Source organism: Poecilia reticulata, chromosome 12 (assembly GCF_904066995.2).
Source record: "Poecilia reticulata chromosome 12, P_reticulata-male-v2, whole genome shotgun sequence".
Lineage (NCBI taxonomy): Eukaryota > Metazoa > Chordata > Actinopteri > Cyprinodontiformes > Poeciliidae > Poecilia > Poecilia reticulata.
The window spans coordinates 7,205,666-7,228,578 of NC_088841.1; the positions used below are offsets into that span (position 1 = coordinate 7,205,666).

At 40.7% G+C, this 22,913-nt stretch overlaps 1 protein-coding gene across 8 annotated transcripts in view; it reads right to left on the reverse strand.

Annotated features, from left to right (window-relative positions):
* Positions 1 to 623: 623 nt before the first annotated feature.
* LOC103473356 (electrogenic sodium bicarbonate cotransporter 1-like) overlaps positions 624 to 22,913 on the reverse strand; it is a 42,117-nt gene continuing 19,827 nt past the window's right edge. For 2 of the 8 annotated variants that reach the window (XM_081614036.1, XM_081614035.1), the window contains exons 4-26: positions 22,435 to 22,567; positions 21,291 to 21,451; positions 21,032 to 21,211; positions 20,113 to 20,189; positions 18,197 to 18,354; positions 18,010 to 18,097; positions 16,440 to 16,594; positions 15,734 to 15,859; positions 15,091 to 15,265; positions 14,045 to 14,178; positions 12,499 to 12,761; positions 12,199 to 12,251; positions 11,893 to 12,078; positions 11,169 to 11,282; positions 9,809 to 9,970; positions 7,962 to 8,140; positions 7,443 to 7,515; positions 6,902 to 6,970; positions 5,859 to 6,032; positions 5,136 to 5,300; positions 4,920 to 5,013; positions 4,549 to 4,620; positions 624 to 3,538 (exon numbers count right to left, since the gene is read on the reverse strand). In XM_081614036.1, coding sequence (XP_081470162.1) covers positions 4,577 to 4,620; positions 4,920 to 5,013; positions 5,136 to 5,300; positions 5,859 to 6,032; positions 6,902 to 6,970; positions 7,443 to 7,515; positions 7,962 to 8,140; positions 9,809 to 9,970; positions 11,169 to 11,282; positions 11,893 to 12,078; positions 12,199 to 12,251; positions 12,499 to 12,761; positions 14,045 to 14,178; positions 15,091 to 15,265; positions 15,734 to 15,859; positions 16,440 to 16,594; positions 18,010 to 18,097; positions 18,197 to 18,354; positions 20,113 to 20,189; positions 21,032 to 21,211; positions 21,291 to 21,451; positions 22,435 to 22,567 — 2,963 coding nt within the window. In that variant the 3' untranslated portion in view covers positions 624 to 3,538; positions 4,549 to 4,576. Of the gene's footprint in view, positions 3,539 to 4,548; positions 4,621 to 4,919; positions 5,014 to 5,135; positions 5,301 to 5,858; positions 6,033 to 6,901; positions 6,971 to 7,442; positions 7,516 to 7,961; positions 8,141 to 9,808; positions 9,971 to 11,168; positions 11,283 to 11,892; positions 12,079 to 12,198; positions 12,252 to 12,498; positions 12,762 to 14,044; positions 14,179 to 15,090; positions 15,266 to 15,733; positions 15,860 to 16,439; positions 16,595 to 18,009; positions 18,098 to 18,196; positions 18,355 to 20,112; positions 20,190 to 20,697; positions 20,797 to 21,031; positions 21,212 to 21,290; positions 21,452 to 22,434; positions 22,568 to 22,913 lie in introns of all 8 variants that reach the window. The other 6 variants (XM_081614030.1, XM_081614029.1, XM_081614032.1 and 3 more) reach the window with 5 other exon arrangements.

Consider the following 22,913-nt stretch of genomic DNA (forward strand, 5'->3'; position numbering starts at 1 on the left):
TATTAAATGAATAAATAAAACTTTGTTGACAGACTGAGACCCAGTGGGGTTGAGACTCTTGCCTTTCCAGACTGCAGCTGAAGACAGAGGTGGATCGAAATGACGAGAGAGAGAGAGAGAGAGAGACAGTGAGAGAGAGACAGACAGACAGTGAGAGAGAGAGAGAGAGAGAGAGAGAGAGAGACAGAGAGAGAGAGAGAGAGAGAGAGACAGACAGACAGTGAGAGAGAGAGACAGAGAGAGAGAGAGAGAGACAGTGAGAGAGAGAGACAGACAGTGAGACAGAGAGAGAGAGAGAGACAGAGAGAGAGAGCGCTCGTTATCTGGAATCAGCAAAGCAGCAGGTGAAGCCACATGGACAGACAACATGAAAAAGAAAAACACCTCACTCCTCCAAGGGATTAAAAAAAAAGATCAACCTTTCCTGAGCGAGCAGACAGCTGTCACAAGCAGAGAAGAAGTGTCTTTCCTGTAATCAGGAAAATTTGAATGCAAATTGTTTCTGAGATATATATATATATATATATATATATATATATATATATATATATATATATATATATATATATATATATATGTGTGTGTGTGTGTGTAAAAAAAAAAAAAAACAAGACGACAACACATTTAAGAATCATTCCGATTGTTTTATTGCTCTCATTTAAAACACTATCTCATAGAAAAACACTGACACTTTAATTCCTTCGGAGTAGCCTGACAGTTTAGCACATACGATGCGTGGTAGAAAATTGGTTTCAGTGTCACAGGATGATAAATATAACAGGTATGGAAGCAGAATGAGAGAGGCCGGCGTTTCAAGATGTACAGAGTACGGAAACAAAGAGGAAGACCCGGTGGGCTGGATTAGTGGGAGGAAGAAAAAAATGCAATGTTAACAGTCATTAGATTCACATTTATAAAAAAAAAAAAAACATACTGTAAGAGATGAATCAGAGCCGTTTAGCAAGACCAATGAGTGACAAAATAGTGTGCGCATGAGAATATTGTAATGTTGGAAGTAATATGTTTACACAGCTCAAATGATTTGGATGCATTAACACACACACATAAAATCATTTGCATAAATCAGTTTGGTACCGGTGATGAGCTTGATTGAGTAGGAACATTGGAAATGTGTTTGCTAAATGAAAATCGGAATACAGTGCTGCAACAAGCATTTGTCCAAAATTAGGTATTTCTTTTGTTTTGGCTTTTCAGTCGCATGTTTCAGATCATCAATCTAGATTTAAGAGGAACCAACCCCATGTGAAAAAGGTGATTTAGCTGCGATTTGGACGCATTTTTAATACTCCAGCTTGTTAAAAATTCAGCAAATAAGTCAGGGGGAAAAAACAGAACAAGTCCTAAACTAAGTCAAGCCTCAGGGTTCCTGACTTAAAAACAAGAAAGAGATTGGGTCAAAACAGCCACCATGGGAGAATTCACTGGCAAAAAACAACAACAAACAAAAAAAACAAAACAGAAAGGGCAATGTCACATGTTTTTCAAAAACTATTTTGTTCATCCCCAAGGCTTTTAGGGAAATATTCTGCAACTGAAAGAAACAAAAGTGGAACTTAGAAGATATTTCTGCTGTTAAGAGCATTTAAAAAAAAAATGGAAAATGCAACTTCAAGATCTGAACAAACGTTTAGTGATTCACAAAACCAGAAATTCTGCTCATCAGTTTGTGACCTTCAGGTCAAGTAAAGTTGGGTTGTGCAGCAGGACAGCAAACATCTGAAACACTCCCCCAGTGGAAGTCCAGACTTTCTACTAAGACGTCGAGGAATTTCAATGGGATCGATTATTTCCACATAATGTTGGCCTGATTTGTGCAGGTTTTTCTCCAATAAATGAAAAAAAGAGAAAAAGACAGAAGATTGCTGGTTTTGCTCACTGAGATTTTCTTTGTGTACTTCATTAGATGGTCTTTCACATTTTTATGTGGCCAAATAGCAAAAACGTAGAAAAAAAAAGAAAATCTGTAAGTAGGCAAACACATTTTGCAGCACTGTATGCATCTTTTCTGACTTTTTACTCCAAAAGACAATGAAGCAGTAGCTGGTCTGAATTTGGATTTGCATTATTAAAAAAAAACAACAACAAAACAAAGACTACAACCTAAAAAGTATTTAAAGATTAAATATTAATCAAATCATCAGCCTCTGTATAAGATCACATTGTAAAATAAAAGCTACCTAATAAAAGAATCGATTGTCTCGCGGACCAGCAGCACACTGAAGTCATAAGACGAGCTGAATCCTTTTATTCTCCTCGACTTCAGTGTTTGAAATATCATCAAAAGAACGAGTTGCCGTATATTAATATTAATGCCATGTTCAGTTCAAATGCAAACATTGTTGTTGTTTTTTTAAATCAGGTGGATTTACCCTTTCACATATCTGCTATTTCACTTTTTACAATGATTAAAAAAAAAACAATAATGACAGTAATAATATGCCGTAAAATGAATCTGACATTTATACAGTGCCAAATTGAGGAGATACGGAATAAATCAGATTAGTGTTTGATCAGAAACCATTGCACAATAGACGCATTTCAATCATTAAAAAAAGAACAAAACAAACATGTCTGGCACCTAAAGAGAAGAAGAGGTAGAGCTACGTGAGGGTTTCAAACATCCTGGACTCTGTAAACAGGGAAACGACAGCTGAGTGGACGCAGACCACCGAGAAGACAAAGTGAAAAAAAACAAAAAACAAAAACTATTTCCATCTCTTTCATAAAATCCAACCAGCAAGCTATTTTACTGTGTGTTTAAATACAACAATAAATATATAGAAAAAGGTAAATGAGGCTGGGGAAAATAAAAATGAAGATGAAACCTGTGTTGATACTGAGACGAAGCTGCTATTTTTAATTTTGTTTTTTTTTAATTTGTTGGAACAAATCCGTTAAAATGTTTATAAGTCGGCTTGTGGTTTTTGCATAGATGACTTTGTGTAGGCCGTTTTGTTCGCAACATGTAAAAGGAAGACATGGATCCCAGCGACGTTCAGGTGAAGATTTCTTTCTAAAACAAGAAACTTGCATGCGAGTGTTTCATGACAATAATAATAAAAAAATTTAAAACTTTGGGTATTGGTATGTACAGAGTAACTGACTTAAGCAAATCATATAATTGCCATTGCTTCCAGGACCTCTGTTGATGCCTACAAACGTTATGTTTAATAAATTAATTAATAACACATACTTTCAAAAGTGAAGTCAGGTGACGTTCTGCTTGTTTTCCAGCTGACGACGCTGAAAACTCAGTACCACCAAAAGTGTTAAGACGAAATACTTCCAGCTATTTGGATTGAAATCCTCGTGTGAACTGTCATAGAAATAACCGCTACAGATCGGCACTGTGGTAATAAAATAAAAGTTCAAAAAAAAAAAGAGGACGTTTGCAGTGTTGTGCTGTTTGTGTACAGTTTTCTTTCACAGTTCAGTTTCAGAGCTCTTCCTGCCGAGGGAGCCGTTATCCTCCCGGTCGATCCTAATCCGAGGTGAGCCGTGTGAACCGCAGCCGAAACTGAGAGAAAGACACAAAAATAAAGTGACATGAAGCATCTCGCCGCCTTCACATCGCCTCAGATTTCGTCGCATTTTGCAACCATAAACCTCAATGTCTTTAATTTATTCTAAAGTAAAACATATTTATCTACAAAAATGTCTAGTTAACTGCTGGATTCAGCCCTGATTATTCTGCCACATCTCAATAAACTCTTGTGCAATTTTTGAGTCCAGTCAAAGTCCAGAACTGAGCTGAATTGGGAGTCTGCAGTGATACTTTTGCAAACTTTTGCTTAGGGTTGAAACGACTAATCAGATTAATTGTGATTATTCAGTTGTTGAAATAATCATCAACTTAGTCAGTAATAGATTAATCGTTAACTGGAGTACACACATTAAAAAATGGCCATTTGCTAAAAGAACAACACACTCAGAGTAGAAATTAAGCTAAAATTGTAGGAAAAAAATCTACACATTTTGAAGTTAAGATAATAAAAAAAATGTAAATACATTCTACCCAGAACTCATCTAGTGGTATAATTTGAACTTCAAAAGTTTAAAATTCTGTAAAAAAAAAAAAATCTCCTATAAGTATATTTTTAATATGCAATTATTAACCAGTCAATTAAAAAAAAAAATCAACAAATCAGCCCGACACTGTGGCCTTTTCAAGCACAAATGTCTGAGCTTTTCACATGTTGATGTTAGAAATACATTAGTTTTAGCTGTAGACACAATTTTCGTAATAAAAATATTTCCTTATTTTAAAAAAGAAATTTAATTTTAATGTATTTTTAAAATTGCATGAAAAAAAATCTTAAATAAAAAATCTGTAGAATTTACCATTTTACTTATTCGATTAATCGATTAATCGTCAGAATAATTGTTAGGTAGATTAATCGATAACTAAAGGAAACGCTGGTTATGACCCTACGTTTGTTAACTCAGAGGTTCTAATTGCAAGTGAATCTTTTTTATAATTGTAAAACAATATATAGGACAGCTGTGCAAAAGGAGGATGGTACTCACTTACACAGTGGGGGAGCCAAAGTACTGTTCAGCACGGTGAATGGGGGTTAAGGAAAGTTTGCGGCGAATCTCCTGAGGGGGGGAAAAAAAACAGCAAAAGTGTTTTGTCAAAATCCTAAATTTCAAATTAGGCTGCAGAAGCAAAAACTAGAGAAGGAAAAAAAAGCAAGCAAGCAGTGCAAAGCTTTATTTTTTTATTTTTATTATTTTCTTAGGGTTCCAACATGAACCTATCCGCTAACGGATTGAGCTGGGCAGGAAGTCAGAGTCAGCACTAAAGGGTGAGCGCGGCAGAAGAAGAAGCTTCGAGAAGCAAAGTCTGAGCAGCTCTCTTAGCGGGAGCGAAGCAATCCCTGGCCAGTAGTACTCACTATCCAAAGATTTATCCCCCAACATGGGCTCCTGTTCCATCATCTCCATAGAGATTTTTATAGAGGGGATATTTTCATGGTAGGGGTAGTCGGACTGTGGGAGGACGGAGGGACAACATTAACCGCTGGAGAGCTACTTTCTGACACGTCACATCAACAGTGGAGTCGAGAAAAAGTGCCATTTGTCTCCCATTTGTCCCGCCGACGGCTACTTACGTAGTCAATTTCACTGTCGATGCTTCCCTTCTTCTTGTTTTTCTTCTTCTTCTCGTCCTCCTTCTTTTTCTTGTCCTTCTCCGGGATCACGTCATCCAGGTAGCTGAGGTCGTGCTGGGAGAACACGTAGTCCATGGCCTTTCGTACGGCAACCAACGCCAAAATCTGCGAATGGAAGCGCAGGGAAATCATTCTCAACAGAAGGTTGGAGAATTTATCAATCCGTAGCAATACGTATCGCGATAAACGCATTGTCAGTATCGATCGATATACACATCTTATGGAATATTCAATGTATAGGATATTTACTGAAGTCTTATTCAGAACTGTGCAGCATTTCTGAAGATGTAGGCAGAGGAAAGACTTTAGCGGCTTAACTTCTCATGATTAGATTGGTGGCATCAACTAACTCACTCACTAGCAACAACCTGCAGAGTAATGTGCAAGGCAACAATTTCGGTTTTTGCCACCGTGCCTCGTAACGGCTTAAAATGTACAATGGCATGGAAAACCGTGGCTAGAGCAGGAAAGGTCATGCTACCAGTTTTGTAGTATTTCAGATATTTAAAACAAAAAATAAACAATTACTGATATTGACATTTAATCGATGTCAGCCGATATAGCACGTTTTTCTCGTGGTACTCGTGGTTTTTTCAGACACACAGTCCGGCCCTGTCCTTTGTGCTTCAGTTTTCACTCGGCTACACGTCAGGCAATCCTCACCATGACGGGGAAAATGATGGCGGCCACGGTGGACTTGAGGATCCAGAGCAGAGCCAAGCACAGGACCTGGATGAAGGTGAAGAGGTGGATGCGTCTCTGGGGAACGTGGCGCAAGTAGATGAGGTCCGGCTGGTGCTTGGCTGGCATGAGGAGCAGCTGCAGACGGTCCATGAACTGTCGGGGATTTTGATTTTTTATTCAAAGCAGACAATGAGATGAAGAAAAATGAAATGAAAAGAAATCAGTACTTCTGTTGTGGGGTTTTTTTCCCCACAAAAGCGTTCAGAGAAAGGCTGGCGCCTGAGAACTGGTTCTTAACTAGTTTTATTGGAAGTAAAAAGCAACAAAGAACAAGCCTGTCATTTTACAAAAGGAGGGCCAGCCCGTCACAAATCTCTGTTTGGCTGTTTGGTTTCAATTCTGACTACAATACCCAACTTTTGATCAGTGATTTAAACACTGATGGACAAGAATCTACACAACAACAGGTGATACTGAACAGTACTTATATGCCAAGAATATACAGGTTTGTAGTTATAGTTACTCATTCAATAGTTTGGCTCTTTTCAGGTTATGTACATGTGTTGCTATGACGATACCTAGTGCCTACCAATACTAATATTAACTCCTCTTTGCCATTGTAACTAAACCGAATGTAATTGGAAACATTTTTGGAGAGGGGGAAAATGTATGTGACAGCCCAAAAGAGTATTTGCATAACTCTGAAAAGAAAATGACTTGAGTTTTTGTAAATAATAATACTATTCTGAAAAGTGTGGATTTGTGCATTTGTATTCAGCCCATCCTGGTACACAAATTTATTTTGTATTTAATTCAAATGCAGTTTCCTCCTTAGATAATTCCTTTTTTTTTTTGTAGATTTTGTAACAAAAATAAATGTTCACAACTATCCACTTAATGATGGTTTGCTGCACAAAATCTCAATGAGCAACTGTGAAGTTTATTATTGCAACATCAAATGTGAGACTCACAGAGGGCTATGAAAAAGTAACGTATAAGCTAGTTAGAGTAGAGCAACTCACCTGGACACCATTAAGAGACGCCACGCCCATATAGAGGAACACACCATAGAGAACAGGCATCGGGATGAACTGCAGAGAACAAAGCAAAAACAATATCCATTTTATACATGCAGATGAATGTAGTATCAGCAGCTAAAGTTAAATTATAAATAAGAAACCAGAATAGTTTTGTGTGTTAAAGCTCCAGCTAGTTTAAAGTAGCTCACAGATAGCAGATTAGACAACAGTTTGAGGGGAATCTACTTTTCCACGCCTGGAAAACAAAATGGTCACTAGGGGGCGCAGCAGCTCCAACAACAGCCTCCGCTCAGGTTCTTTCCCAGCTTAATGAGGGAATGGAAACTCTACACTCTTCTCCAACTGGAGCTTAAAGTCCTGATGAATTTCACATCGAATTAGTTCAGGTACGGGGGCTTCTAATCGGATGAGTGGAAGATTTTAAATGATTTTTAAAACATAAAGACAAGTGACGAGAGCTCGTCCAAAAGGGACGGACTGTAATCCGCGTTTCCATGGAGGAATTAGGAGCTGGACGGAATACCTTCAGTATAGGAGCCATGAAGACGGAGAGTCCTGTCAGGAGGAACACAAAGATGCCAGTGACTCTTTGTTCCCTGGATGAGGGCGTGGGGGGGGGAGAAGAAGGGGAAGAAATAGGAAAATCAACATCATTTGTAAAGCCTGAAAGTTTTCACATGCAAGGACTCTGACTTCTGAAGCTTTATGATGGGTTCTTAGCACGTAAAAGGGGGGAAAAGTTCATAAAAACAATGTTATGGAAATTTATGTCATCAGCTATAGAGACCGACGACGACGTCATGGAAACTGATCGGAACTTTTTTTTTAGAAAAAAATGTTTTCCTGATCTGAGCAATACAGCAATTAGTTTGACTTTTACACACTGAGTGTATTTATATGCCACAAATGTATTAAAAAATTGGAATAGGAGATTTTTAATAGAAGCACTCGGTGAGATCCTTCTCACCAATACTTGAAAACACGTGAAAAAACGGCCGTAAATATGATAGAAGAAATAAATAAAAATGAAGCAACAACTCACCTGACGCCCAGGAACTTGGGCTGCTCTCCGGGGGCGGAGGTCTGGGTCTCCATTTTCAGAGAGTCAATGTGGGCGATGGAGATGACGGTAGCAGCTACGTACCATGGCAACCCCATGAAGGAGCAGAGAATTATCAGGACGGCCACCCAGAACAGGTCCAGGTGATAACCGGCCCCTTTCTGAGCACAAACAGGGAGAAGACAACGGGTTTGATAGGGTTATGATGGATGCATCTACTGGAGTAGATGTAACTTTTTACTATGATGTACTTTTTAATTTTACTTGAATAATCCTACTATGAAGCATCGCTACTCTTACAACAGAAGGATTTCTGGATTCTCGGCCCACTACGAGGGACTTCGTTGAATTAAAAACGAGCTTATTTTAACCAAAGATTCACACACCTACGTTGTGTGTTTTATATTGAAATAATTTTTTGGGGGGAAAAAAATTGTTCTTTTGCTGGACTTGGTTGTTTTGTAGTTATTTTATTTATAGGAATTATTTTCATTTTGGTCTTTAAAATACCAACATTTCCACATAACTTTAGGTTTTGGTTTATCTAATGATGTCATTTAAAAAAAAAAAATTAAGTGACCGAAGTTTTGATCAGTTACTCGATACTTGAGTTGCCTTTTAACCAAAGACCTTTTTCTTTTTTTAAATCCGAGGACTACTTTTTACTTCTACTTGAGTAAAAATATGAAATGCCTGGCACTACTGACTAAATGAGCTGGCCTTTCACATTACTTATGGAAAAAGCTTAAATAGCTGTGAATATTTTGTGTTGTATTGTATCTACTGTTAAGAAAATAAATTTAAAATATGCTAGTTTTAAAACTTAGCAACATGTCTTGATTGAAATAGCCTAATTATAGTTTTTGGACTAATCTTTAGGTTACCTGTAGCTACAGCAGATTGCCTGCCGAATCTTGTGATCTACCCTTTTGTCTGTGTGGGAAACAATCAGGAGAAGTTCCAGCTTTCACACTGATCTGTGATGAGCTATAAAACAGCAGGAGTTCAGACCAGTGGAGGAGAAGCTCTGCTTCCACTTTGTTTAGATAAAGGAGACAACTGATGTTTGATCTTGAAAACAAATTGCAGGGAGTTTCTAACTTTAAAGAGGGTCAGAGACAGCTCCTGGTTGGATGAGCAATGATACGCCTTATTTGAATAAATTAAAGACAAGAATACGCCTTTATATAAAAGTTTGTACTCAGGAGTAACAAATCAGATTTGCTCTTGCAACTCTCCAAAGACGTCTTTGCTTTCTTTCTTTGTTTCTTTCTTTCTTCTTCTTTTCCATTTGTCTCAGGTAAATGAATGTCTGTTTTAGTCTGTATGAAGTGTCTGTGTTGCTGATGTCATGTTATGCTTTTAAATATTAAAATAAACTCTGAAAATGTATGACGTGGAGCGTTGACTGTCATCTCTGTGTGGCTTTTGTTTCCACGAATGGAATCATTGAATCCGGGAGGACAAGAGAATATAACGAGCCAGAAGTTAATGATTTTATACTCTACACTACCCACCTTTGTGAATGAATGAAAACTAGCTTAAATTAAAAAAAAAAGAGTCCTTTCTGCCCCATGTACTTAAACGCCTCATTTATTACTGAGCTCTTTGTCTTCACCATCTTTTTTCCAATGTAATTTAAAAGTAGTTATCATATACAGCTCCAAAATATTTCTTAAGTTGGTGGTTCAAAAATGAACCTTTTGCCACTGCAGTACTTTACAAGGTCAAAATGTTCAATTTTCCTTTAAAAAAAATGTGATTACTGATGTATGACAGATATAAAGATCTTCTTCGTACATTTGACAACGTTCAGGTGAACTGCCTACCTTTAGCTTGTGTTCTTTCCTGTTCACAATCACCGCAGTGATCTGCTGATCCATGAAGATCAGAATCGTGACCAAGAGGGCGGGAAGTGCAGCAGCCAGGTACACCCACCAGGGGTTTCCTCCAAAAGGAGGAATAAACCAGCCCCGTGCTGGACTCGTGGGCTGAATAAAGAAAAATAAAGGGGAAAAAAGCATTAGTTGTAATGGTCAATACTTCTGTTGGACAATCCACATGCAAGAACATGGCTAACATCCGAAGCATGAAATTAAGGAAGCAGGTACCCAAACCCAAAGGTTTCGATTACTTGTGCATTATTATGTGCAAAGAAAGCCGCCTCTGTGCTCGCAAAGAGAAGAGTGTCGGTTCTCACATCACCTGTAACCACCTTTTGCCCACTCCTCCACCGAAAGGGAGGCCTACCAGCCAGCCGTCCAACATTTGAGCTCAGAAATCTCCAAGCATGCCTGTGTCTTAGTTTCAAGGTAATATGTGTCCAACTGAGCAAACTACAAAGAGCGCATTGAGCAGGGGACTTTAAGGAATTAGGGAGGCTTTCTTGCAGAAACATGGATCATTAACAGTGTAATCTAAGGAAACAGCACTCTGCTCACCACAGCACCGGCCTCTGTCTAAGGTGGAGGGGGCGTCCAGCGTCCCGGGGGCCCGTGTGAGGCCCCCAGACTGACTTCAGTTCAAGAACGGCATGTTTGGCCAACCCAGCACAGGTGTCGAATGTAAATGGAGACTATTCCATTTTTAGTTGGGGCAAAATTATCGCAGACAAAGTCAGATTTTCTCACAATAAAAAAAAAAAATGTTGGCAATAAAACAATCACTGGTCTTTGAATGACCACTCTCTTAGCGTTCTCTTGCAAGCAAGCACCCACATCCATCCACTTTTACTCAAAAGCTGAGTTTGATGCACCCAAATCTGCTTCTAATTAATGTATTTAACATGGATTAAAACAGTAAGAGTTTTCAAATAAACTGCAACCTAGATATTGATTTTATGGCTCAGAAATGACTAAAGGTTATAGTTTTTCCTGTTGATATGTAGAAAATTTGCAAAACATTTTTTAAATACAGCAACATTTTTGTAGCAATAATAATATCCACACCCCCTTTCTAACAACAAATCTGACTACTTTATTTGTTTAACTAAAAAAAAATCACATGCTTAGTTTATTGTTGAATTGATAAAAGAATATTTTCTTGGCCCTCAAGTCGTTTTGACTTGACGATTTTGGCCCATGTGTCAAAAGTTTGGACAACCCTGGTCTAAAGCATATCCAGCACCAAGACGTCAAGCCCACATTGAAAACCATGCATCTATGTGTATTTGAAATGTGTAGCGATTACCTTAAATTCACTAGGCACTATGAGCTTTGGAGTGTCCACACCGACCAAGGCGTCAATGCCACAGAAGAGAAGAATGGTCAAGATGATGGCAAAGTCACTGATGAGCTTCCTCACCTAGACAGGGGACAACATCACTGTAGGTTAGAGAGTTTATTTTAAGGAAAAGAAAATAGCTGAAAATGTTCCACTGATTACTAATCAAAGGTAACTCTAAACCGCTGGGTTTTTGGTCTCGATTTAAAAAAAGGAACTAGGTGTTTTGGCATCTTTGCAGTTTTCTGGAAGTTTGTTCTGGATTTGTGGTGCATAAAAGCTGAATGATGCTTCTCCATGTTTGCTTCTGGGGATGCAGCGTAGACAAAAGACAAACACATGGAGGAGTTTCTAGATCTTGCTTGGACTTTTGTCCTTTGATCCTAGAAATGTTCTTCAGGTGATGGAAGGCCGACTTTTGAACTGTCTTTATGTGTCTCTGAAGGTTCAGGGACACGCCGATTTTGGGCCTGGTGTTGTACAAACAAAAATGTCAGAAGTAAGGCTTCCAGTGGTATAGCGCCCCCTAGAGTCGATAGTCTGCAGAGCCTTTAGCTGCCAATACAGCAGAAATTCTTCTGTATCTCTATCATTTTGCAGAATTACAGACCAAAAGCTTTGCCAGTTCTCCTTTGAAAAAGACCTACAGCTCAGTCAGAGATGAGCTATTGTTCAACTGTTCATCACTCACTGTTGTGGGGAAGAATCTACTCGTCTTGAACTTCTTCAGAGCCATGGAGCAGGTGTAGGTCCCAAGGAACAGGATGAAGGACATCAGGGTAATGTCTGGCACATAGTCACAGGCCTTTCCGACCAGCAGCCCTCCAAACTCCTTACACTGATGCTGGGTCAGGGACGCCCAGGTGGCGTTCTCCTGCTGGAGAGGCCAGGAGTAAACAAAGAGTTGGGTGAGAACAAGTTTGAAAAACCGATCCCTGAATCCAGGCTGTTTACACTGTTCAGTTTTGTGTTTTTAGAGGACAAGGACACCACATACCGGATCAGTACGGTTTGTCCAGGCAGAAGTATCAAAGAGTGTTGATGAATTACCTAGAAGGAAAAAAAAAAGGAACAATGATATCTAATCAGTGAAGCGGGAATGCTTTTGATGTCAGCTGAATCGCTCTTTGTCAGTTTAAATCTGATATAGAGGATGGGAAAGTCAGCAGGAGTGTCATTTGTTATTTCCAACGCAGACGTGTAAATAACACACAAGTCCCGGCACCGTGACAAATTCAGCAACATCAATCAGCACCACGGTGACCGGGTTTGGTCTGTCAAGCTGCGGGATACGCACCCGGTACACAGCGGCAGTCGTACTGAGTGATGAGGTTGTGATCGAACTCCGAGTTGATGGGGTTGTGCTGGGCCAGCTTTATCATCTTCTTGAATGCGTCATAGATGAAAATGAAGCTGATAAGCGCAGAGAAGCCTTCCTCTGTGAAGCGTGTGAAGTACTGCACCAGGAAGCTTGCATCCGTGGCAACCAGCACCAAGCAGAACAAACCAGACCACAGGCCGATCCACAGCCGAAACTCGAGGTAGTCGAAACTATTGTCTCTGAGTACGGACGAGGAGGGGGGGGAACAAAAAAAACAAAATAGTTTCAGTGAAAGTGGCAACTTAAAAAGACCGCTACGCCTCTGAGAATTCAGATTTTTAACACAAACTCATTAAACAAAAGCTCTTGTGATACAATACAATATTCTTTTAAGCAAACGCCACGCAGCATTAGCTGCAGCAGACAAGCTAATGTTAGCTGACTAACAAGCTAGTGTTGGCTTCTTGGACTTGTGTTACAATTTTAGAAGTTTTGAAATAATCTCCAACCTTCCTCAACGTCCTGCTTTTGACAGACGCTATTCTACTAATAACATCGATTTCCAAGTCAAAGATTTTAGATGCACCTGTTGTAGGTGATGTCATATTATTTAAGCAGCAGTAGGAATAACTGCTACTTTTCTGCTTTAAATAAAAGTAATGAACATTTTTGTTAAATATATTTGTGTAAATACCTTCATGTTTAAGTATCATGTTATTATGATAATGTCGTACCAGGCCCATGACAGCTCTTTGATAGAGAAAGCAAAACCCTAAATTAAAGGGCTCCACATGCAACTGCACCACATGCTTTTATCTATTTACCATCTGTGGCGCAGGGCATGAAACGCTTGTGTGCAGCCTAGCAGCTGCTAAGAACGCCGGAACCGCTTGCAGGGCACAGACACCCACAACATTCTCCACTCGCAGCGTAAAAATAAATGAGAGTGAATTATTGATAACGGAACAGAGTCAGCATGTTGTCTGGTAATGCTAGAAGACCGACTGAGGGGCTTAGAGCAGAGCCAAGAGAGAGACGTTGGCATTAAACAGCCTTTAGTGTTTGTAAAATGATTCTGTACGTACAATTTTTATCATCGTGTGAGGAAAGATCACTCATCTGAATGCTGCTGAGTTCAGCGCTATCACAGGAACCAGGGTTTTTTTTGTTTTTTTGCAGCGTGCCCAACATCGTGTTCTAAATAAGGTTTGACGCTGTTCTTGTCTAATCAATCAGAACAGGAAGCTAACAGTCAAACCGTTCTGCGAACAATCTATAAGTGCCAAGAGATTTACACCAGGAACTATCGGCCCACTTGCAGCAATCTAAAAAAAAAAAAAAGAAACATCCGATGCAAAGCTTAAGCCGTGCTCTACGTGTTGATAGTTTCTTGAAAGCTGCTGCTCTGGATTCTCAATCGAATTTCCTTCTTGTCTTTATTCTTTACGTCATGTTTGCATGATGACTATACAGTCACAGGAGAAATCCTGTGACTGACTAGGGTTGACTGGGAGGTACTCACTTGCTGAAATTGAAGAGAAGTCTTTCGAACACAAGCACCGGGCCCGTGCTACTGAGGATAGTCAGGGGCTGACCAGCTAGCAGGCAGAACACTGCTCCTGACAGCGCCGTACCGAGGAAACTTTCCAGTACTCCCTGCGGCGCACATCAAAAACAAGTTAAGATTGTTTTCACCGAGGTGACAGAGTGAAGAATTGAAGCAAAGTATGACTATAAATGTACCAGAAACACATTTTATCACAAGTATTGTACAGCTTTACCGTCACAAGTCAACGCTAAATTTGTTCTTATGCAGATGACACTTTAGTTTTTCTTGGAGATAGCATAAATTGGGGTGGGCCCATTAAATGTTTATTAGTTTACAGCATAATGTTGAGGAGAACAATGAACAACAGAGTTCTACCTCTGGACCAATGACTAAGAAAGGCTATCCCAGGGCAGGGATTCCCTCTTTACCCAAATTAGAAAACAGGATTGCGGAACAGTGATGAAGTCCAGGATTGAAGGGGGGGGGTTCATTTAACACCCATGCTGAGGCTACAATGGCTGAGTAATCTGGATCTGTGGTTATTTACAGCTCTGGCAAATCCCCCGCACATGGCCGATGCTCTCTGCATGTGTCCGTCACAGCAGAGGCCAACGCAAGTATGGCTCCCACCAGACAGGCCATCACCTAACAGGTGCATGTGAATGACGGCGGCCAACACTGCGTGCTATTATAGATAAGTTAAAAAGTCCTGAAAGGAATCCGCAGTTTGGTTCAGCAAATGGATTTATTATGAGCTTCTAAGCCTTAAATTAGCATGGCTTAGCAGCTGAAGAGACAAAATTGGTTTAACACGAGGAGCGATGACGGAACGATGAGCTCAGCTGACGGCCGATGCCAACTCAGCGTCCACTGACTCCGCGTCAAAACTTGGGATTGTTTAAATGACTTAAAGTTAACAGGTAACACATCCGGTCGCCCAGGTGCTGCACTTTTTACATCGTCCTCATTTCCTCCTTGCTTTCTTAATCAAACAAAGGCATTTTGACGAGTAAGGCTACCTGCATGTTGTCTGTAGCGTCTCCAAGCAAACCTCCGAACGTGATTGCGTTGGTGACCGTGCCCAGATAGATGAACAGGATGGCAGACAGAGACTGAATGTGGAGGGCGTCGCAGAAGTCGCTGGCGAAAAACGGCAGCTTTCGCTTCACGTCCAGGATAAGACCTCCGCAAAACCTTAAAAAGACAGAGAGAGCCGTTGGAGTTCGTCAGCTTCACGTGACAACTCAGTTTGATCAAAGAAATTGGAGGTGCACAAGGTGTGATAAAGATCGGCCTGGGTACGTTTCTGTCAGAGTTTCATAAGACGGGGAATGTTCTGAACAAAAGAAACACAATAAGGTTATTCAGCTGTGAAGTGCGTCCATTGTTCTGTAGTTTCTTGTTCCTCACTAAAAAGTTTACTAGAGAACAAAGGCTGAGAGACTTTCATTTGACTCCAGACATGTGTCCTCCTGACAGCAATTGGAGACAATCAGGATTATAAAAAATGATGCTAATACACTCATGTCAAAAACTTTCCACAAGAAAATTCCAAAACATACCAAGCTTCTTTTTTTTAAAGCTGTCAGCTCCTGTCGTTCTCATTTAAACTTGTCTCACAACTTATAACGATTTCACAATGGCATGAAAAATTTGAATTACTTTTTTGTGCACTGCAGCTCCTCTCCCACTTGGTGCCCTCCTCCTCCTCCTCCGCCTCCGTGTCCCGTATCATGGGGGGTGTCCCCGTTCATCTGAGGAGCCTCTCCTCCGGCGTACATGTTCTTTCTTTAAAAGCACAAAAAAAAGTATTGCTTACAGATTAAAGAAGAAAAAAAAAGAATCTTGAAATAAATATCTACGATGCAATAAATGTTTATTGTAAGGATGCGTAGCAAAAATAAAATCGTCTTTTGTTGTGTGGCAAAGTCTCACGCTTTGAGTGTTAGAAAAACACGATCAGCATTTATTAAAGAACCTCTCTTCTTCACTTTTCTGGCAGACATTTTTGTATTTTGAAGGGGTGATCCATTTTGTGGAAACATAACAGATTTTATGAATATTACTCAAGATCCTCAGGCATTCACGTCAAAACAGATTGCTTCACTTTTGATATTTAATTAAATGTTGTGCTCTCAGAGGATCACACGCCCACATGGTCTTATTTGGTTTTGTTTGATGTGAGGCCACTGACGGCAACGTAAGCATTACGCAACATGTCAAACAGCAGAGTCGGTTTGTTTACTTTAAAGGCTTCGTCCAAATGTTTCCATTCGCTAATGTAAAATCTGAAAATACAAAGTTAGGCGACCAAAACTAAAACTAAAGGTGTCACGTGATGGCTAATCAAATGTGGATCAGATCAGACCTTTTGTCTGAGGAGGGAAGGGACTTGGGCGGCTCGATTCTGATGTCGGGGTCCCACTCGCCAGGAGGAAGGACGATCACTTCGTCCAGGAACTCATCGATTCCAGCCAGCAGGTCCTTCCTGCCTTTCGCTTTGTAGGCGATGTCGTGAAACACCTTCGATTGAAACAAAACCGACCGATTACCATTTAAGAAATGAACGTGTGCTTTTCTTTTTTTTTTTTTTTGCAATCCAGTGCCTGGAAACAGAAACAAACAGAAAAAAAAGTCTGCAACTCCAACAACTGAGTGGAAAATAAATATTTCCCAATAGCTTTATTTACCGGAGTGAAGGATACGACACGTCACTGACTGTAATTTATGGCACCTAAAAATCTCCGCTATGCAGATGTTTCTCAATGCGCACACACATACGGGTTTACGCCAGCACCGAGGCTTCCAGTGTGTATAGTACTACCACTAAACAACACGTGAGGCAGCAAGTCAAAAATACTTCAAACGTCTGACAAACCTGCGACACGACCACTCTGGGTGGGAGCTGAGGGCGTAAAGTTTAACTCGAGGAAATCCAGAGAAAACTCTTCCTAAAACTACTATATCAACAGAGAGCATGTGACCGGGAGAGCTGAGGCCTGTGGGAAAAATGCAGGCCAGGTGCTCCCAGTATTAAAAATGCTAAAGGCGTCGACCTTTCTGACAAATATTGTGGCAGGTGTACAAAAGACACCAAGCAGGAAGATTTAAGAAATCCTTTACTCCAATCGTTTCCTTATAATTTCAACTGGAAGTTAGATGACAGCGGGACTGTTTCCTTATTGGTGGAGAACACGCTACATGGCCAATTTTATAAAATCACAACCAGTTTGCTCCTGTGCACTGCTTGCCAGGGTGCCAGATAGTCTAGCCGCATCATTTTACTAATCCAACAAATCTGGGTTTTCCAAAACAATCCTAGTGTTCGGCCTTTACAATAACGTTAACAGGGGAGAGAGATGCTTTACTGGCTGCTGTGGCTTCCTGTCTTTCCGTGGTTTATCACGTGCTCCGTGCTCAGAAGGTTGCACAGAAAGCAGCGGAAACTCAGGTTGTTAACGTTTAAGACGTACAAAGCGAATATAAGGTAAGCTTTACGAAGCAAGAAACCAACTTTTGAAACCGTTTTTCGCAAACGATCACCTGGAACTGCTTTAAAATACGAGACAATGATCAAAGTGTGACACTATAAAACAAAGTAACATGCAACCGTTAGCCTAGCATGGAAACATCTGTGGCAGGAGCAAGAGGGGAATTTATTAATGGCAGCAGACTGTACAGATTATGAACATTATTGGTGAATCAGTTAAATTTGACACCAGGAGAAAACTAATATGAACCAGGTGGTGAAATCAGTGTTTGCATGTAGCAAACACTGATTTTTATTTTACCTTTGGCATATTACTAGACTGGGTCTTAATATTTACCAAATGTCTATTCTTAAATGACTAAATTAGTATTGGCAGACAAGAAATATCTTGATCTGGACATCTCTTCCATAATTTTTAAGAAAAAACATATTCTCAACATTGACTTACCTCATCGGACATCAGGGTAGCGATTGCTCTTCCGATCTCTCGGTAAGACTTGGACTTTCCTTTAGGTCCCAACAGTACAAACATAAATCTAGGTACGACATGAAAGTATTAATTTTGTTTTGTTTTGTTTAATTCATGTTTCCGTGCGACATCAGTAGGTCACAGGAGGATTTTTACAGCAGAGTACCTCGTGGGCACGGGGACTTCAGTAAGCGCTCCCAGCATAACGGCCTGCTGCAGACGGACAAAAGCAACAAACGGGGTTTCCAGGAAGTCCACCTCTCCGACCAGCACGTTTGATGCCTCGGCATCGCGAGGCAACTTTTTCATGAACTTATTCTTCAGCTGTGGAACAAATCAGAGAGAGAGAAGTCAGAGTGAATGAGTGAGGCAGTGGAATAACATAGAATACCCTCAGGATCAATACTTAGCTTGCAAGATGATTTATGAAGCACATATGATTCATCCAATATCTTCCATTTTAAAATTATGAAAACATGCCGACAGGACAAAGAAAGTAGTGTTGCTTTTATTGCCTTTAAGCATGTAGAACAGCAGTGGTGTCTGCCCCGTTGCTTGAATTATGTGGCAAAACGCATCTTGACTTTATGCCATCCAATAAACAAACCTGACAAGCGCATATATCCAAAGTCTACACCGGTCTTACTTTGTAGTTGACAAGGGGACAAACACACACGTTAACAGATTTGTTACAGTCCTAAAAACACCCATAGGTTGCAGCAGATTAAAGACACGGAGCAAAGTCTCGTCTTGCCTCAAACTCATAGTTGAAGGCACTCATTCTGACTTTTACTTTGACAAAAAAAGAACCCACGTGAAAAGTACTGCCAACCCCTCCCAGGGATCACACCGGTTCATCAAGGTAGGGCAATGCACTCCAGGACAACAACCTTCTACTGCCTCCCCATTGAGGAAACTGTGCGAAATGAGCAAAACGTGGTGCAATTGTGTTGTAAGAAAATTGCTTGGAATCATCAATAAGCAATGGAGTTGTTCTGTAAAACAAATATCTGTGTCTTGGCACACTAAGGGTTCAACTGTTTGACTTTGCTTTCAAGTGTAAAAAATAAAATAAGAGCATAAAAAAATCTGTATGTGTGTGCATTAGCATCAGAAGGTTTTGGTTAATTAGGCAGTGTTGTGATAGAAACGCTTTGCCGCTGTCCGCTTCCCACATCCAAGGAGTCATGTGCCTGCTGCTCTTTATTTGGGTCAAATTCTTTTAAGCAGAGGCCATCAAATAATTAATAAGAAGTAAACAACAGTATTACGTCTAATCGCCGTATGAATTAGACGACAGATAAAGACCTAAATAACAATCAATAAAAAAGGAAGTAGTTAAGGCCAAAGTGGTTGAGCATATCCACAGAGTTATTAAAAGTTTTTACATTTTAACCGGATCTGCCCTGCTTTTAACTCCTGCTGTGGATCCGTCACCATCAATATGACAACAACTTACAGAGAGCTACTCCATCCTGAACCATGGCGGTGGCAGAAACAGACAGGAGACAACTTAGAGAAGCCAAGATCTGTATTATGATTATCACATTTTTTTCCCCCCACAAATGTATGATGTAAATAAAAAAGCCCCGCCACAATAATTGGAACTCTTGCAAAGATGTGTGAAAACGCCTGAAATTTTTTATTTATTGTTTTTTGCAACAACGTATTTTAGAACAAATACTCAAAAAGAAAAAAAAATCAAACCCGAAAAATTATTGTACAACACTTACTGTTGCTCTCATTTCAAGGTACCTTGAGTATTTTTACTTTTTTAGTTGATCTGAATCTTCAAAATGGGAAACACCAGCGAACATAATATTCATGTAATTCATTCGCATGTTCATCAACACGGCAACACACAAAGAAAAGTCATTCAACTCAATTTACCCATGTTTACAGCCAGAGAAATATTTAAAAATAGGAAAACACCAAGAATTGTGTTTATATTTCAACTATACACCCTGAGGAGGATGGAAAGGGAGAATTAAATAAAAAAGTCTGGAGAGATAACTGTTGGTACAACCGCCTGGTTATGGTAAAAATCTATACATGTGGATGTGGATGGTGCTTTCACATTACCTGATCCTTTTCTGGTTTATCAGAGAAATCGCTCAGGCTGTTGGAGGTGAGGTTCCGGTGGGTCGTGGTAGGGCTACCTGCAGATAGACCATATGCATATGCCATGTTTGAATCAATAAGACAGGACGACGCAGTAAATTAGACATTTTCTGCCTTACAGGAGGTGAGCAAGAGTAAAGAAAAGCATGAGTCGGGCAAACAGAAGGAGCCAGAAATATCAGCTAAATGTGTCAAGGCTTAAGCTTAACAAGTAATGCCAGATGGCCGTTCATTCAGCAAGGAGAGCTGGGCTGTGTGGTCATCTCAGGGCTTCTGCTTGTAGGCGTCAGCAGACACATGCTGCTTAAGCAACTATTAGCAAATAGAGAGAGAGTGTAAACTTTGGAATTTTATTCCTTCGCCGTTATTGGCAGAAAACAGAGACGATAACAATCTCTGTTGCCCAATTCTAATGCGTTCTAGTAAGAGTGCGTCCACATTCGAGTCAGTCTACACGTCTAAATGTAAATGTCAGTGAGGCTCTGCTCTGTCCCGTGTTTTCACTTATGCGCCGCTTCTCAGATGGAGGGCCGTGACCTCACTTACAGAGGTGTCCCATGCTGGAGCTCCTCATGACCTCGCATGACTCCGCCGCGTCTTGTGGAATTAAACAAGGCACAGAGTGATCGAAGGAGGAGCGCGGTGCTGTCCCCACCCCGGACGCAGGAAACCAGCACAGACCCCAGGAAGATCAAGAGAGAGGGGAAGAGAGACAGGAAAAAAGGGAGAGAAGAAACAGTTTGGAAGGGCGGGGAAGAAGAAAAGAAGGAAAAGAGATTGGATCAGAAAACTATTAGTGCAGAAAAGGTAGTTAGTGTTTGGAGAAACGGTAGAAATGCTGGAATTGACAATGACTAAAATTCAGGAAAATCGGTATTACCATTTTCCTGATTTGAAAACAGCCGGCTTGCGCTGGAAACGCTCTTGCCGATGTCGGCAAGAGAGCGCAGGTTGGACTTCTTGGTCTGGTGGCGATGCTTTCGTAACAGCGTGTACACGACCTTCTCCTTTAGGTCTGCCTTCAGCTGACCAGTCTCAATCTGGCTGTCGGTGATCATCTCTGTAAAATGGAGATGTGAAGGATTAGGACAGTGTCATCCGCAAAACAGTGGATTTTTTTGTGCGTCGACTCCACCGACCGACAACTTGTTGCAGTGTGGATGCCTCCATGTCTAGCAGGATTGTCCCCTTCTCAATGTACGTTTTGAGCTCCATCAAGCTGTGTAAGGACAGCGTGGCAACATGAGGCTTGCTCCAACGCTCTCCGCCTTTCTCCACCTTCTCCTCAAACTTAATCCACCTAGACGCAGCACGATGAAGACAAAGAGGCAAGGGACAATGTCAAGAGTTGCTTGGACAACACCCAAAAAGGTACAGAGTGTGATTGTCTTTGCTACAAATCCTGTTTTTGAATTGGTCACACTCCAAATGGTAAACAAAAGCATTCAGGTAAAAACTTAAATCAGTGGCTGTAAAAAAAAAAAAAAAAACAGCAAGGTACCAGTGTGATGAAGCCAGTGTTCAATGGTGCTCAGACCACACACACGGATCATTTGGTGAAACAAGACTTTGTTGGCACCCTGGCTAAGCTTGTCCTCAGGGTACAACCCCGGGACTAGGATTCTTTTTTTTTAATAATAAGTGGCATCACATGTCACTGGTACAAAGAACTATTCACATGAGGCCAGAGGATGGGGTTTCCTCTCGGGATAGAGTATCCCTTTGGTCGTCGTCCACATGCCTGCGACCTGCCGTCTTGTCTAAAGAGGAGATACCATTCACTTGTAGGAGTTCATCTGCAGACACTCCCATTTGACTCTTGCTTCCTTAAATAGGAACGAATTTTAACTTGCAAGGAGCATCTGTTATCGCCTTGGAAATTTCTGCGGCCTTGTAACATTGACTACGTACGTCAACGTTATGGAAGCACGCTTTTCTTTAGAAATAGCTTGAACTGATGCCTGTATCTCATCTTATTGAAAAACAAGCCGTGGAAATGTAGTTCCAGAGGTTAAAGGTTGGGCCTGTGCCAAACTAAATCCTGTTGGGATCATGTGGGAGTTTGAGCCCTTTCCTGGTCTCACAGGGCAGGTAGTGCAAAACGCGATCAGATAAGAACATACTGGGAGTTCACTGGAGTGCAACCTATTTCCTTACACAATCATAAAACATGTTGGGATTGTGTTCCACGTTCAGGACTGTGAAGCAGGAAATTTCTCCCAACTCTGCCCATTGCAGAGCAGTGAGGAGTTGGGTCGAGGGGCCGACTGCTGAGTGGCTCACCTGGCCGTTTCTTTCCATTCCAGCTCCTGACCGTCCACGGACAGGAGCTCGTCCAGCTCTGTGAAGAGCTGCGGGGGCGGCGGGCCGTCATCCTCCTCTCCCAGAATGAACCGAATCCTCTCAGCTGGAGAAACTACACAGCGAAGAGTTGCGAGGTTAGGACTCTCAAAATCAAATAAAGCATATTTTGTACCTGCGTTGTCTTGCAAAACAAAGCTTGAATTGAGGAATGTCGTCACACACATGTTGAATGTGTTAAAAAAATAGTTTGAAAAATTAGGTTTTGTTAATTGCTGTCATTGCTGAGGGACAATTTTATCTGAAGTTGGCAAAACAAAAACAACATATTTGTCCCGAATGTCTGCATTCAAAGAATAAAGGACCATGCTAAGATATGAAGATGGTACAATGCTATGCTGGCCACTGGGTTAGTGAGCTATACACTGTAAGAAGTGCAAATAAAGAGTTAATTCATGCAA